Below are 17,500 nucleotides of genomic sequence, written 5' to 3'. Positions count from 1 at the left end.
AAATAAAATAACATATAATAGCTATGATTATATTATATTATATTCCTATATAACAGAAATCCTCAGGGTCCTAAAACCCGCAGGCTCATTATCATTCGTGCAGTGATTATTATTCATCTCCAGACTGACTGCTTTTTTTTATTTGTTGTTGTTGATGTTTTTAAAGTGCATTTTAAAAAAGGAAAGTACCTTAACATTCGCCCGAGGGGCCATCGGTCTGGGAGCATCCTGCACAAACAAACAAACAAACAAACAAACAAACAAACAAACAAAACAACAACAAATACTGTAGGTGAATTACAAGCAAAATGACTTTAAGATTCAGCCTCTACAAAGCATTCGGCTTTCTCAGAATCTGAAATAATATTTGTACTACTTATTAAAAAAGTTATTTATTTAACTATAGTTCATACGTTTTAAATATTATAAATATATTTCTGTTTAAATGTGCATTATCAAACACTTACACTGTTGTAGAGGTTTTTGCAGGAAAAATGGGAGAAAAAAAATAACATGAGAAACAACGAAAATATTACTGCACGTATATGAATATAATCCTTCACTGGTGGATTTTATACATTTAAGTGTTTTTTTTTTTTTTTTTTTTAAAGTGAAATAAAAAAACATTTATATTTATATTGATTATACTTACTCGTCGGCCATCGTGCAAATCTGTAACGTGACAGGAAACAGAGAGGAGGAGAAGGAACACGTGGTTTATTTTAAAAACAACGATACACAGAGACTCTGGTCCAACATGTTTAAAATGTGTACTAAGAGAATGAGTCATTCTTTTAATTATTTAAGTTTTAGTCATGTATAAAGTGAAGAAGAAGAAGAAGAAGAAGAAGAAGGAGAAGAAGAAGAAGAAGAAGAAGGAGAAGAAGGAGAAGAAGAAGAAGGAGGAGGAGAAGAAGAAGAAGAAGAAGAAGGAGAAGAAGAAGAAGAAGAAGAAGAAGGAGAAGGAGAAGAAGAAGAAGAAGAATTGTAAACTTTTAAACAATTTTAAATCCAGTAAAATGTGAAAGGATCTGACTATCGCAGTAGAATACACTGCATGTACGGGTGATATTAAACTGATGCAGAAAGGTAAAAGTGCGGTACCTGCTGACGGAAGATGCTTCAGTGGAGACTGGAAGCTCAGAGCTCAGAAACAATGGGTTTTATGTGTGTGACAGACGGATAGACAGATGGCAGCTAAATAATTATAGCACAGGAATTCCACTGAATAGACAGCTGCTTTTACCATGACAAAGGCCGACATGTGTGTGTGTGTGTGTGTGTGATGAAGAATAGACTTACCCTTCCTCCTCGGACACAAGGACAATGTAAAAAAAAACCTCTCTAAGTAAATCTCTAATTCTCTAATAACTCCAGCTTGTTATATTACAGAATATATTTTATTTATTGGTTTGTTTGTTTGTTTGTTTGTTTGTTTGTTTACACACGAGGATCGTGACCGCAGTGAACTCCCACACAGCGTTCAGCTAAAAACAGTAAAGCTCAGAAAGGTCATTAGGAGTCAGGATGTAAAGACACACCTGAGAGCAGATCACTAAAATCATAAAAACATTTACCCCATCATTAAGACCTCAACTTCATGAATACACAACAGTGTACGTTCACAAGAGTCAGAAGCTGTTGATTAGTTGTCTATAACAGCAGGTTTATATGAATGCCTTATCGTTTCCATAGTAACAGTAACTCGTTCACTTCTGTGGTGGATGTGGCACATACACAGATTTCATTTTTAATTACTGATATGGTGAAGTTTTCTGTAAGAACACGTTAATTATGTAGCGTGTAAGGAAGGAGTCTCCAGTGTCAGCGCTGTGTAACAGTCAGAGGTAACGCTGTAACTTTCAGTTTCCCACATCTTCATCACAGAGTTTACACTCTTTACTGTTTCTCACCAACACACACACACACACACACACACTGAGATTATTATCTTATTAACATGAAGAGAGAGAATAAACAGAGAGAATAAAGAGAGAATAAAGAGAGAGAATAGAGAGAATAAAGAGAGAGAGAGAATAGAGAGAGAGAATAAAGAGAGAGAGAATAGAGAGAATAAAGAGAGAGAATAAAGAGAGAGAGAGTAAAGAGAGAGAATAAAGACAGAATAAAGAGAATAAAGAGAGAATAAAGAGAGAATAAAGAGAGAGAATAAAGAGAGAATAAAGAGAGAGAATAGAGAGAATAAAGAGAGAGAGAGAATAGAGAGAGAGAATAAAGAGAGAGAGAATAGAGAGAATAAAGAGAGAGAATAAAGAGAGAGAGAGTAAAGAGAGAGAATAAAGACAGAATAAAGAGAATAAAGAGAGAATAAAGAGAGAATAAAGAGAGAGAATAAAGAGAGAATAAAGAGAGAGAGAGAATAGAGAGAGAGAATAAAGAGACAGAATAAAGAGAGAGAGTAAAGAGAGAGAATAAAGAGAGAATAAAGAGAGAGAATAAAGAGAATAAAGAGAGAATAAAGAGAGAGAATAAAGAGAGGGAATGAATAGAGAGAATAAAGAGAGAGAATAAAGAGAGAGAATAAAGAGAATAAAGAGACTTTTGACTTAAAGAGAGAGAGAGTAAAGAGAGAGAATAAAGAGAGAGAATAGAGAGAGAGAATAAAGAGAGAGAATAAAGAGAGAGAATAAAGAGAGAGAGTAAAGAGAGAGAATAAAGAGAATAAAGAGACTTTTGACTTAAAGAGAGAGAGAGTAAAGAGAGAGAATAAAGAGAGAGAATAGAGAGAGAGAATAAAGAGAGAGAATATAGAGAGAGAATAAAGAGAGAGAATAGAGAGAGAGAATAAAGAGAGAGAATAGAGAGAGAGAATAAAGAGAGAGAATAAAGAGAGAGAATAAAGAAAGAGAATAGAGAGAGAGAGAATAAAGAAAGAGAGTAAAGAGAGAGAATAAAGAAAGAGAGTAAAGAGAGAAGGAATAAAGAGAGATAATATAGAGAGAGAATAAAGAGAGAGAATAGAGAGAGAGAGAATAAAGAGAGAGAATAGAGAGAGAGAATAGAGAGAGAGAATAGAGAGAGAGAATAGAGAGAGAATATAGAGAGATAATATAGAGAGAGAATAAAGAGAGAGAGAATAGAGAGAGGGAATAGAGAGAGAGGGAATAGAGAGAGGGATGGTGAGGGAACGAGTGTTTATAGCTGCTATAACATAAGTGCGAACAGGAACTCAGTCGTTTCATGGACATTAAATGTAGCTATAAATGGATAAGAAGTATGACGTGTTGTTCTGTAATAAGTAATAAATGGTACTTGTTGGTAAATTGCTGTCAGGCCTGTAAGAGGAGTAAAACACTCCGGGACGTGCTGTTAGAGGAAATAATCCCCTTCAGGATGGTGACAGTAACGTCCGTCACTCGCGTGAGTGTTTTACTTTTCTGTGAATGAAACTCAAAGAAATAAATGAATAAATATAATGTTACAGATTTCTATAATGGGTTTAACACTTTAACATTTTTAATCATGACGAAGGTACGTGTGTGTGTGTGTGTGTGTGTGTGTGTGTGTGTGTGTGTGTGTGTGTGTGTGTGTTTAAACAGTGGAAGGAATTCCTGCTGATACTCGTGCAGTAGATTACACAGACGCATAACTAGATCAAGTCAACTAGATTTAAATGATTTAAAGTGTTTATATACACTGCTAGAAAATTGTATACATAAATAAATATATAAGTAAATAATAATTTATCTAGAAACCTAAAGGGTTCTGCTTTTTCTGCCCGTCGGAGGCCTTAAAGGTTTTATGTTGAATCCCTAGAGCAGGGTTTTCTTTTCAGAAAAGGTTCCAGGTAAAGGTTCCTGTTTGGAAAGAGACCGAATATTAAAGGAATTAAAGGAATGCCCGGGATCCTGGAATTCAGTTACATCCGTATTCACATATGAGCCTCGAACACAGACACATAACCTGAGAACTCCTTTAAAACTAACTAACTAACCAACTAACTAACTAACTAACCAACTAACTAACTAACTAACTAAACTAAATAAACAATTAAGAGAATAAATAAATTATTGACAAACAAACAAACAAGAAATCAATAAATAATGTTTTAAATAGATAATAAATATTTAAATACACATCAATAATTAATCCATATTGACATAAATAAATAAAGATTTGCGTGTATTGTATCAGAGCGTTAGTTTGAGCATTAGTTTGAGGAAACTCCGCCTCGTCTCCGTCTCAACACTGAACCTGTATACAGACTATTTATTCTGCAACCTTTCCACTGTCACAGCACAGGCATGTGTGTTCCCCAGACTATGCACCACTGTGGCCGTCCATCACACACACACACACACACACACACACACACATATGGTGATGAGAATATCTCTGAGTGGATGTGCCAATATTAGCGCATTCTCGAGAATGTAACACCCAATCACAGCGTGTGTGTGTGTGTGTGTGTGTGTGTGTGACTGGATGAGGTCATCCAACAATGTAATATTAGAATATAATTATAGGATTGAGGATGTGGTGTTGATATTCAGTGAGGTTTAGTGATTAAGTCTCGGACTTTATATCTGTGATCCTTTGAGATGTTCGTTAGTGTAAATTCATCCACAGAGATTACGGAGTACGTTTTACACACTTTGCTCCTTTTAATGTTAAAATGCTACTGTATATATACTGCATGATCACAGCACAGACCCCTCCGAAACTATCGGAACGGCAAGGCCGATTCATTCGTTTGTGCTGTACACCAAAGACATTTGGGTTTGAGATCCAAAAATGGAGATGACATGAGGGTTTAGGGTTTCAGCTTATAGACGTGTCAAACAAAATATAGAACCTTTTGAATCAGACCACCCGATTCAGCCACCCATCCTCCCTTCAGTCTCCTCTTCAGGAGGTGAAATGCTGCTCAATGGGGTGAAGGTCTGGTGATGGACTTGTCCAGTCTAAAACCTTCCACTTTCCCCCGATGAAGTCCTGTGTTGAGGTGGAAGTGTGTTTGAGTTGGCAGAAGTTCCTCCTGATTCATTCAGATGCATTTCTCTGTAAATTTACAGACAGAACGTTCCTGTAAACTTCTGAATTCATTCTTCTACCGTCATGAGTTCCGTCATCAATAAAGGTTAGTGAGAATGTTCCAGAAGCAGCCGTGCAAGCCCAAGCCATGACACTACCTCCACCATGTTTCACAGATGAGCTTGCGAGTTTTGGATCATGAGCAGATCCTTTCTTTCTCCATCACTTTGGTAGAGGTTCATCTTGATTCCAGAACTTTTGTGGCTCATCTCTGTATTTCTTTGGAGCCTGGAGCCTATACCAGGGATCTCGGTGCACAAGCAGGGCACAATCACGCACACACACTCTCTCTCACACGACGGACAATTTAGAGATGTCAATCAGCCTACACCGCATGTCTTTGGACTGGAGGAGGAAACCGGAGTACCCGGAGGAAACCCCTGAAGAAAGTTTCAAAGATTAATTAAAGAATCTGACAAAGAATTTAATATAAGAATTTGATAAACATCTGATAAAAGGATCTGATGCTGGTTATAATGATGATGATTATTGTTATTATTATATTATCACTACTATTTTGTAGGGTGGAATGCTCCATTTTGTTTAGCTAAATAATGTAGAGATTTTTTTTTAAAGAAGTATATAAACAGGTCATGTAAATAAGTTATATAATAAAAGTGTCCAGTGTAGTTGACTTGCTGCTTTGACCTTCGTCTCTCACCCGGAAGAGCTTCACCGCAGGAGTCTCGGGTTGCCAAGTTATTATTTTTTTGGGTTGGTGCAGCAGGAATACTGAAATAAAATGAAATAAACTAAACATATGCAGAACGTTAAACTCCATCGTGAAACACTCTGAATGTGTTTACAGTGAAATCTGTATGAGGTGTGTAATACAGTATGTGTTTAGTGATTCTGCTGATAGTTTGTCATCACATAGAGACAATAAATATATTTATAGCTGCTATAGTGTCAGTGAGAATTGGAACGAACTTGTTTCACAACAAACAGATGAAGTATGATAAACTGCTGCGGTGTAAGAGGAATAAAACATTTTAGACACGCTGTTAGAGGAAAATAATCAACGGTTGGATGGTAACATTAACTCCGTTTCAACACGCCACCCTGTCGTGTTTTATTCTTTACATATTTATTATCGCAGTTAGCTAATCTCATGTTGCATAATTTCATTTACCAGTTGGCCCCTAAGTAGAAAAGTTTGTACACCCTCGTATTGAAAAGAACCCTTATAGTTATAGTTTAAGAGGGATTCCGTGCACTTTGGCAACCCTGACTGATCCTTCCTGCATGTCGGTGTTTGAGAGGAAGCCCTCTGCACTGTGTTTATCTTCAACAAGCTTCATTAATACATTATTAACACCATTTGGCCCAACAAAAGCGAAGAAATGATCTTAAATAGATCGGATATTGTCTGATCTCCAATTTAGACAGTCTTTCCTGATCATTTGTTGTGACAGGAATAAGGTTAAAATCCGTGTTATGGGAGCTAAAGGGACGCCAGGCAGATGGACCGTCAGAATAAAATGCTGTTGTGTTTTTACAACTTTAATTAAACACTGATATCAGGTGAGTGATGGACATTTTTTAAAAAACAGGAAAAAACAACAATCCACGTTAGCGTTATTCGCTAACCTAGCGGTGTCAGTGGTCTTGTTAACGTGCTGATATATTAGCTAACAAGTGGAGTCCTAAATGACGTTGACTTGGACGTCGAGTGCACTAAATAGGGCGTGAGACGCCATTACAGCCATTATATTGTAGCGCTGTAGAAGTGCCCTTATATAGGGAGCACGCGCCGTTTGGAATTCAGCCAATCAGATGGACGCTAGTGTGGTTACGTCCTAAACAGCGTACTCCTGTACTAAATAGGACGTCAGAATGATGCACTTTGGCGCACTATTTTATCAACAATACAGTGCAGTAGTGTGAGATTTCGGATACGACCCCTGTTAGTTCTAGAAATCTCTTTACAGCAATATAGCTAATTAGCTAGCAACGACAGGTGAAAGGAAGCTTTGGTGTAACTGACTGTTACGACTAATAAGTTTAGATATTTCACTGATTATTTTCCACTTTAACGATTACAATGATGTTTTTTCATGTTCAATTTTTTTTCTAACTGTTTAAAGGTGAAGAGCTAATTGAGTTAGATCGTCGCCTGACTGAAATATTAGCTAGAGTTAGCTGTCTGAGAGAAGTCTGTCCAACAATATGCCTGTGTAAAAATGCTTATTAGTTTAAAAAAAAAAAAAGAATACACAGACACACCAATTGTCTGATATTTGCAGGAGTTTGTTTGTTTGATTTATTTATATAAAATAAATTACGCATAATACGCAGTTTTATTTGCGTGTGTGTTTTATATTTGGTTTATAGATACATCAAATTGTGTCTTAAATCAACAACATTTGTTGTATTTACTAAAACTTTAGGATTTCTGCAGATTTACGTTTACACGCATAACTTCGGTTGCTCTGTATGAATTATTGATTTTGACGTTCACGAACGAGTCGACTCCTTTAGTCGGTTCTTTGTAGGTGACCGTTAAGAGCCGACTCTTAAAAAATGAGGCGTTTTTATTTTATTCTTTGTCTTTTAATATAGATGTCATCACTTACTGTATAACATTTAATCAAAACGCTCTGTAGAAACCTCTTTTTTAAACATCTGAGCTGTTCGTTCACATGAATTCATTCCTCTTCGGTAAGTGCATTATTCTGGACAGGTTCGACGTTTCTTTTATTAATTAAATCAAAAAAACATTCAACAGCACACGAGTGTCCTTATGGATGAAACGTGCGACTATATGGTGATTTATTCATTCTCATTGTTCAGAATATTTACAGTGAAATGTCAATGAGTCGTTTGGGAGATGAAAGAGTCGACTCGTATTGGTGAGCCGAGCCAGATGATCCGACTGATTGAAAAGAACCGACATTCCCATCAGTGTCTGTCAGAACCACCTGGTGTGATCCCATGTCCCTCCTCACCTGTCTCTGGCATCTCCACATCTTCTTACAGCCCTGTTAAACCCAACATTTCACACATGGTGTTTGTCTTCATTCAGGTTTGGTCTGAATCTGCACCATGCCGGGGAAGCTGAAGGCGAAGATCATAGCGGGCCGACACCTGCCTGTCATGGACCGCGCCAGCGACCTCACCGATGCTTTCGTGGAGGTGAGATCAGCCTTAACGTCACACAGCGGGGTTGTATTCACTTCTGCAGGGGTTTCGTGTTTTTTTAATCTCATTTTATGTTTGTCTTTTCATGATACAGTTTAATAACCTTATTTCTTCATTTATTCGTTTATGAAAGAAACTTAATATACAAAGTCTTTTATGCAAGAAAGTATAGAAAATCACTTTTTACTGATGTAACGCCTGCAAACGTAACGTCTGTCAATGAACAGCTCATTAACGATGTTATAATGGATTTTAAAGCAGAAAGAACACAATTAACATCTATTAAAGATGTGTATTTGGCACTTTTATACAATATACGGCTGATCCAGGGGCGGGGCTACATGCAAGCTCATTTTGTGACGTCACTAAATAAGGTCTACAGCGCTGAACCAATCACGGCCAATGTGCAGATGTTCAGAGGATGGCGCAGGCCATGTGGAGGCGTTTCTAATTTGCATATCATGCATATTCATGTTCATAGATGCTGTCTTCTAACACTGATGTCGTTGTGTTCCACAGGTGAAGTTTGGAAACATGACTTTTAAAACAGACGTGTGTCCGAAGTCACTAAATCCTCAGTGGAATTCCGAGTGGTTTAAGTTTGAGGTAAGGCCGATCTTTTGTTTTATTTTAAATAAAATTGCGACTTTGTTCAACTTAACATGCAGGTATTCTGTGTGTGGCGTATTCCCCCCCCGGTGTGTGTGTGTAGGTGGATGATGAGGATTTGCAGGACGAGCCGTTACAGATCACGGTTCTGGATCATGACACGTACAGTGCGAACGACGCCATCGGGAAGGTGTACATCGACATCGACCCGCTGCTCTGCAGTGAAGCCGCCACCGTCATCTCCGGCTGGTTTCCCATCTACGACACCATTCACGGTGCGTCCTGATTCGCTTTCCTTTCACATACGCGGCGTTCGAACAGAACCCTGCCATGTTCTCCACCTCCTCAGTACGGTTCTGTAGCCTTTACTCGAGAACGCACTCCGGTCCGAGAGCGTCTGAGCGAGTTCGACTCTGAATCAGAGATTCGACTCTGAATAGACTTGCTGCAGGAAGTGAATCAAACATGCCGACAAAAGGACTAATAAGTGTGAAATGTGAGAAATAGATGCCAGAGTTATTGTTTAAACTCTTTACATGTAAATTATCTATAAAGTGGTTTCCTTAATTATTTATAATGGTATTTTTTTATTATTATTATTAATAATCGTCAGAGAACGAATTCCAAAATACTGCATGAAAACAGTTTAATTGAATTTGTTTGCAAATATTTGCGTCGCCTTACTTCAAATAATTTTTACGATGTACAATACGTATATTATTCATATTGATATTGGTATATGGTATATGATGGTTTAAAAAAAAAACCAATATTGCTACATTTAAACGGGTTTTGTTGACATTCACCTATAAAAATAAGCTCTTAAAGAAAATAAACAAAGTAAAATATTTTTTGATGGCTGTGATGTTGGAGCAAATTGAGCCATGTACATAATTTATGCAGATACGTACTTTAATTTATTCCTGTATGGATATCGTACCAATCATAACGATAGCGCAGCATAACAATAAACTTTATATAATATTTACGTGGGGGAAAAATTAAACAAACTAAAATATTAAAGCCCAAGGAATGTGTATTTTGTTCTTTATGCTGAACGTTATTATCAGTCTTTCAACAATTTAAATCAAATAATTCTGTAATAAACACTGTATGTAAAATAGGAAGTGTGTAGTGAGTGTGGATATTTCTGTTTTAATAACACTGTGTGTGTGTGTGTGTGTGTGTGTGTGTGTGTGTGTGGGTGTGTTTAGGTATACGAGGAGAGATCAACGTGCTGGTTAAAGTGGACCTCTTTAACGACCTGAACCGTTTCAGACAGTCTTCCTGCGGAGTCAAGTTCTTCTGTAGTGAGTTTTTATTCGGTTCTGCTCCCTGTACTCTGTGTGAACTCCGCTTTAACGCTGGGTTTCTCCCGCTCGTTCCCTCAGCCACGTCCGTCCCGCGATGCTACCGCGCTGTGATGGTCCACGGCTTCGTGGAGGAGCTGGTAGTCAACGAGGACCCCGAGTACCAGTGGATCGACCGCATACGAACCCCACGAGCGTCCAACGAGGCCCGGCAGAGACTCATCTCTCTCATGTCAGGTACAAAGGATGTGTGTTTATAAAATTCAGAACCTCAGCCTATGAATAATAGATAAGACTTCACATTTAGCTCGGTGATGCATCATCTCAGAGGTGTTCCGACACTCAGGCATGGGGGAGTGAGATGGAAAATACCAAAAATAAATATTTAAAACACTCCGTCATGCTTTCCAATCCTTACACGTTCCACATCACAGTACGCTGGAACGTACGTTCTTCAAAACACACCAAAAGAGCTAATAAAGTAATAAAAGCAGTAGATGGGAGCAGTTAACATTTACGTAGGTGTTTTGAACGCTCTCTTGAAGCACCGCCCCCTTCCTCCATTAATAAAAGCAGTAGATGGGGGCAGTTAACGTTTACATAGGTGTTTTGAATGCTCTCTTGAAGCCCCACCCACTTCCTCCATTTCATGCTAGTAATGTTTCAGTCCGTGTGTCGCAAAATGTTCTCTCTGTCAACGGAGAAATCACCAAAAGACGGGAAATTTTGAGCAATTAAGATTAAACAGGCCTACAACTAAATGTTAAATCAAACAGTGTAACATTGCAATTTGCATAATTTTAATTAGACAGAGATGGAAAAACTGAGAAGTTGTGCTGCATGATGATGATGAATTAGTGAGGTTAGTGTTTGAGGTGTGTGTGTGTGGTGTTTGGTTTCTCTGTGCAGGTGAGCTCCAGAGGAAGATCGGGCTGAAGGTGCTGGAGATGGGCGGGAACGCCGTGGTTGGCTACCTGCAGTGTTTCGACCTGGAAGGAGAATCTGGCCTGGTTGTGCGCGCCATCGGTACCGCCTGCACGCTCGACAAAATCAGCAACACACTCGCACCTACGGGGGCCGCAAACCCCTCTAACTCCTCCCCATCCAAAGATATAAAAGAGTGAGTGATGTCACGTTTGGGGGGAAAAAAACCACACGAAGACCTCCTGCGCTCGTGTATGCGCCGAGAATCGTCTCCGTTTACGCTGTGTTCACACCTGGTGTGTTTAGAGAAATTATATATATATATATATATATATATAATATATATATATATATATAATATATATTATATTCTGATGAGTCACCTTACCTTATACAATATACACACATCTCCTGTATATAACACAATCAAACTTGTTCAGATCAGCCAATCAGCATATGAATGAGGAATGATTGACAGTTGACTCAGATATTAACTGACCCAATAGAAGCCCCGCCCACTTCCCCTCATCTCTCATTAGTAATCTTTCGTCCTTGCGTTCTGTGACAGTAAATGGAGAACGTTTTGAGCTTGTTAACGTATGTTTGACTTCTCTAACATTAGACAAGTGTATATCTAACATCCTGTTGCTAACTACAGCGAGCTAAGCCTTAAACATTTTCAACACCTAGTGTGAACACACCTGTAAGAGCGTATGTATGAGAGATTTATTAGGACCAGCTATCCCTGTTCAACCAATACTCTACCAATATTCTTTACACTGTGTTTATTATTTATTTTTGTCTACAACACCAATTTCACACATTTAATCATACATCTTCACATCAAAAGATTTTTAACGATCACGAGAAACAGTTCAGTCGAGTGTCCACAAACTTTTGACTCGTAGTGTATAAAATAATTATATATCTTTATATACAATCCATAACATCAGTGTATTTGTTAAGCAGGGATGTGTAGGAGCTCAGTGTGTGTGTGTGTGTGTGTGTGTGTGTGTGAGGGTTTGTTTGTTTTATGAGTATGTTCTACCTGAATACATCCTCGGCACACAAACACATCACAGACCGAACCTCGTTCTTCTCCCGCATGCTCCCACCTCTCTCTCTCTCTCTCTCTCTCTCTCTCTCTCTCTCTGTCTGTTTCTCCCGTCTCTGCCCTGCATCTGCATGCTTGCATCCGTTCGCTTTCAGGAAGCACTGCAGATCCTGATGTAAAGAGTTGTCCTGCTTATTGAGCAGCATTTGTCCGTGTGTGTTTGTCTCAGTGTTGGTGTGTGTGTGTGTGTGTGTGTGTGTGTGTGTGTGTGTGTGTGAGTTTCTACAGTATGTCGCTTACTTTTTCGTTCTCTGCTTGGCTTGCTGGAATATGTTTGTCGTTGTTGTGTGTGTGTGTGTGTGGTGTGTGTGTGGGGTGGGGGGGGGCTGAATCTGCAGGTCTATAACAAGAATTAAAAAAAAAAAAAGAATGATTTTTAAGTGCAGTGTTAGTTATTGATTTGCTTCATAGAACCGAATATCGATAAGTTTTACACACTTTTCTGGCCACAAGGTTCAGGATCTTTTTAACGCTGTGTCTTTTTCCTCAAAACACACGTTTTGTTTCCTAAAACTTTTGTTTCATTTACATTGCCAGATGTATCTGCTCAGGTATTTAGTTATGTTTAGCAGGGCTGGGCAGTATAACCGTGTAATATCAGTATTGTGATAAAATTGATCACGATATACTTTTCTGAGATACTGCAGTATAACTTTTAAGTGACATTGGGAACAGCAGATTTTTTTTGTTGTTATTAGCGGTAGTATTTATTATTTAGTTAGTTGTGTTTCTTCATTTTAAGTGTTGCTTTTATTTTCGTAAATATAAAAGTATCATGTAGGTCAGTTTTTATCATTAAAAAAAGACTACTGTTTTGCTATCACTTAAATATCGTGATGTGTATATTGATATTCCTGTAGATGATATTTTTTGTCATAGATACGTAATACTACATAGACAATAATAGATACATGGAGAATAATAAATACATAGAGAATAATAAATAAATAGACAATAATAAATAAATAAATAGAGAATAATAAATACATAGACAATAATAAATAAATAGAGAATAATAAATACATAGACATTAATAAATATTATATGGAGGGTATAAATAATACGACACGGAGACGTTAATGCTTTAATGTTTAGTGTTTCAAAAAAACACAAAAACAAATTTAACCAGTTCTCAAAAGTCCAACCTTCACATTGTTATGGTTTAAATGTAATAAATTAAAAACTGATTAATTGTTTGTACAAAAAAATAAATAGAATTTATCATATATATGTCTTATATCTGCAGATGGCCTTATATAAATCAGTGTGTGTGTTTGTGCTGTTGATTGCACTTGTGTGTCGGCGTGTGTACACGTACGTGTGTAGCGTGTTGTGTGTATGCGTGTGTTCTGTATGAAACGTGTGTGTGTGTGTGTGTGTGTGTAGCTCTCCGCAGGCTGCTCCTTCTGCTCTTGGATGTCGCTCCACTCACAGCAGTCCGGTTCACAGCGCGAGCAGCCGCCTGTCTCAGGGCTTCTCCGTTTCCGTGCCGACGCTGCTCTTCGCCGGTATGAAACACAGACACGGGAGATCAGAGGGTCCCAGAGCAAGGCAGTGTAGGCAGGTGACCCCCGCGTGACCCCCTCAATGACCCCCCCCCCCCCTCCCCATGACCCCACCATAAACCTCGCTCCCATTGGACCAGATGGCTGTGACATCACCAGATCCCTTCTTCCTTCAGCTGCCAAAGCAACCTGTTCTGCAGCTATGTCCCGCCCCAACACGTTTCACTGACCAATCAGAGGGCTGCGTTCAGCTCACGGTCACACAGTGTAGCTAGTCAGGTGGTTAGCGTGTCGCTGATCGTTTTGGTAGTTTGCGGAGTTGTTAGATTTCTCCAGAAGCTCATGTCAGCCATGTTATTAGAGGGTTGTGCTTTGGTTAGCTGAAACAAATGCTTTTTCTCATCTCATTGCTTTTTGCCTTGTCATATTTGTTTGTGTGTGTTTTTGTTTGTTTGTTTGGCGTGCCTGGCTCTCTCTGTGCATCGCCGTTTCATCCCCATCTCTCAGCCCTCCTCTTCCTCTCTCCCCTTTGGTTTTCTTTATTGCTTCCATTGAGGAACCTTCGAAGGAACTAACACTTTTATATCAAGTGGAAACTTCGTGCTTTGAAATTAAACACACTTTGTTGATTGCGTTTAAGTGGAAAATGCCTGGTTAGAAGGTCAACTTCAAATCAACTTCATGTGGGTTTTCAGGCTCCGCCCCAATAGTCCCTGCTTTTCAGAAATGCACCAGCTGTACAGCGGGACCTAAAACCAGCACCAAAAAAAGTCTAGAGTTCCAAAAAAGGTTCCTGAAGTTGGAAATGCACCTCATTATCCCTCTTTTCCAACACACACACACACACACGCACACACGCACACATGCACACACATAGACGCTCGCACTCCCTCAGTGCAGACGTGGTGTGAGATTGAGTCTGTTCCTCCTTGCTCTGACAGGGCGGTTTTTGGGGAGGAGGCCCCTGGCATCTCATTGTGCTCAGGACCCCCCACCCCACTGAGAGCCCAAACCTTCTCTTCCTTCTCCCCTTCCAAGTCCTACAGCCGCCAGTCCTCCTCCTCTGACACTGAACTGAGCCTCACCCCCAAAACCGGTAAGACCACCCGAACCCCGGGATCAGCCCGCTACTTCACGCTCTCTACAGAACTGCTGCAGATCAGCTCAGCCAAGAGAACATGCAACGAGATCAGCTGTTAGAGATCAGGGCACTAGAGATCAGGGCACTAGAGATCAGCAATCAGAGATATAGCTATATAGATATAGTAATCAGTAGCTGGGCTATTGGAGATCAGGCCACTAGAGACTGCTAGAGATCACTAGCTATTGAAGATCGGATTGCTCGAGATCAGAATGCTTGATCAGCTGTAAGGGATCAGAATGCTAGAGATCAGGTATTGGAGATCAGTCTATTAAAGATCAGCTCGCTGGTGTTTAGGGTTTGGAGATCAGCCTAGCTGAGAGATTCAGGCTCTGATGACGAGTGCGTAATAGATTAGCCCCGCGAGTTCAGCCTTCTCACAGAGAGCGAGCGGTAGTGTGCTTCCCCTCCCTCTCTTTCAGTTTACCTTTGGGTTTTGATTATGTTAATCATGTTTGTGTTTATTTATTTCATTTTTCATATCCATGCTGCTGTGTGAGTGTGTGTGTGAGTGTGTGAGTGTGTGTGTGTGTGTGTGTGTGTGTGTGTGTGTGTGTGTCTCAAACGTTTAAAGAAATATATGGATAAACAGTACTTTGAGTTGAAAGGAGGACAGACTGCCGAAAACAGGTGTGTTGTGCAGTGGAGAGGGAATTTCAGCACTAAATCAAATTATTATTATTATTATTATTATTATTATTATTATTATTATTATCGTACGTTTACGATGAAAGCACGTCCCGGGCTTTTCCCAGTCACAAAGATTCATCCTAGAAAATAAAAACAATGAAATCATCATCTTCCTCTTCAGTCTTTGTCTTTCTCCCTTCTCCAACTCTGTGATGTCATAATTCATTCCTTCCTCATTTTTGCTCCATTCTCATTGATCTCTTCATTCCTTGTCCTCCTTTCTCCACCCCTCTTCTCTTCTCTTCTCTTCTCTGTTTCTCTCAGCGAGGATTTGTCTGTCTCCCAGTTCTCCTATCCTTCACTCTAAATCTTCACCCATTCCCACTACCAAAGTCCCAAGGAGTACAACTCCTCCCCCTCTCCATGTGAGCCAATCAGACACAGCCATGCTGAGAAAGAGCGTGTCATTCAGTGAGGACCTGCTACAGGCGGCCTCCGGTAGGACACACCCACTTCCTGTTGGATTCCGTCTCCACAGAACGCATGCAACATGGCCGCCTTTAATCGGCCCTTTAACAGAAAACGGCGTTGCAGTTTGTGGGAACCGAGTTAACGAGCATTAATCAGTGGATGAGACTTGAGTGTGATTGGATTGTTGTGGAGTGTCGTTTAAAAGCATTTGTTTTAATTAACGAGAGCTCACTCGCACCTGTTTCCATAACCCTCTCGGTCGACGGTAGAGTAGTGCGGATTCCGGACAAATCTGCATGATCACGCTCAGCTCAAAAACGATGACGCTGCACGCGCACGCCTTGCGTTTCAGTCCTGTTTTCAGCTCTCTTTCCTCTGTGACTTCTTGTTACGATTAAAATGTCGACGCCACCTTTAGCCCTCGGGAACGAAACGCGCTTTCCCGATATCGATGAAGCACCGTCGTTTAAATAATTCATGCTAAGTATACTCTAAAGTATATCTTACTCATGACTGTGTTTTTGCTGCATATTCAAAGAACAGGGAACCGGAACCATAAGGATCTCCATATAGCTCATAGTCCACTAACTCAATGACTAGAAAGGTCACCATGACGACGGTAAAAGCACCTGCATTGACATTACTCCTTGTGTTGAGTAAACACCATTTTTCAACATGGAAGATGTGCTTGAATTAACGTCGTTTCTTCAGCCTCAGCTCGTTTCAGTCCTTGATGATTTACTTCCAACCAAAACCACTTAAACACGAGTCACCTCTTATTTAGAACGTAAAGCTAATCAGTCCCTCCAGGATCTGGCGATTTTCGCGATCGCAGAAATTAACGCAAAATCAAACCGACTCTGCAATATCCGGTGGAGCGTGCAACTCAAATTTACCAAAATGGCCGCAGATCTGGGCCGAGGCACGTCATGTGACGTCATCACGATGCGTGTTCAGTCAAAACCCTCTTTGATTCATGTACGTCGAACACGAGTACAGCTAAAAGGTCTCGTTTACCAACAGACATCACTGCGAAAGAGCGCGCGAAACTCTTTCATGCAGTTCAACTAGTTTAGGACTGACTAATGAAGCTTAGGGGTGGGAAATACGGCACAAAATATATATATATTATACTGTATATATTGTGGTAAATGATATCTTTTTAGGTTTACTAAGAAATCGCGGTCAATTGTAGTTCTATCTACAAACTGGAAAATGAATTACTCAACTGGTACAAATCGATTCTAATGTACCGTCGGTTTCCTGTCCATACCTGCGATACACTCGGATCAGTGATGTAATTTATCTGTATATTAATATCGTATCGTCTGATCAGCTGTTAGTGCGTAAGGAATGGTTGAGGTGGCACTGAGAGCGTATCGGAGGAGACGTACGTGTTGAAGGCGGTACTGAAATGCAGCGGTGTGATGATTACTGTATAACGTGGGAGGGGTCGGTACTGGAACACGGTCCTGTCTGCTGGTGATTTCAGCACACAGGCGTCATTGTTGGTGTCAGAATCGTTAAACCCCTGAGTGTCCAGAACCCATTCTACAAAAAAAAACTGCTGAATCTCCGAAACCCGAGCTGTACGGAGAGA

General features: G+C 39.7%; 2 protein-coding genes across 14 annotated transcripts in view; one reads left to right on the top strand and one right to left on the bottom strand.

Annotated features, from left to right (window-relative positions):
* Positions 1-495, bottom strand: part of tnni1c (troponin I, skeletal, slow c) — a 3,209-nt gene extending 2,714 nt beyond the window's left edge. The window contains exon 1 of the mRNA XM_053622461.1: positions 190-495. Coding sequence (XP_053478436.1) covers positions 190-213 — 24 coding nt within the window. The 5' untranslated portion in view covers positions 214-495. The remainder of the gene's footprint in view (positions 1-189) is intronic.
* A 5,570-nt stretch (positions 496-6,065) lies between these two features.
* Positions 6,066-17,500, top strand: part of c2cd5 (C2 calcium dependent domain containing 5) — a 31,701-nt gene continuing 20,266 nt past the window's right edge. For 7 of the 13 annotated variants that reach the window (XM_053622449.1, XM_053622448.1, XM_053622453.1 and 4 more), the window contains exons 1-8: positions 6,071-6,579; positions 8,081-8,190; positions 8,716-8,802; positions 8,909-9,080; positions 10,020-10,115; positions 10,197-10,352; positions 11,025-11,235; positions 14,600-14,754. In XM_053622449.1, the coding sequence (XP_053478424.1) occupies positions 8,101-8,190; positions 8,716-8,802; positions 8,909-9,080; positions 10,020-10,115; positions 10,197-10,352; positions 11,025-11,235; positions 14,600-14,754 (967 nt within the window). In that variant the 5' untranslated portion in view covers positions 6,071-6,579; positions 8,081-8,100. The other 6 variants (XM_053622457.1, XM_053622446.1, XM_053622454.1 and 3 more) reach the window with 6 other exon arrangements.

The sequence above is a fragment of the Ictalurus furcatus genome, chromosome 4, assembly GCF_023375685.1.
Source record: "Ictalurus furcatus strain D&B chromosome 4, Billie_1.0, whole genome shotgun sequence".
Taxonomy (NCBI): domain Eukaryota; kingdom Metazoa; phylum Chordata; class Actinopteri; order Siluriformes; family Ictaluridae; genus Ictalurus; species Ictalurus furcatus.
Note: the sequence above shows the minus strand (reverse complement) of the source record. Positions and strands in the feature narration are given on the sequence as shown.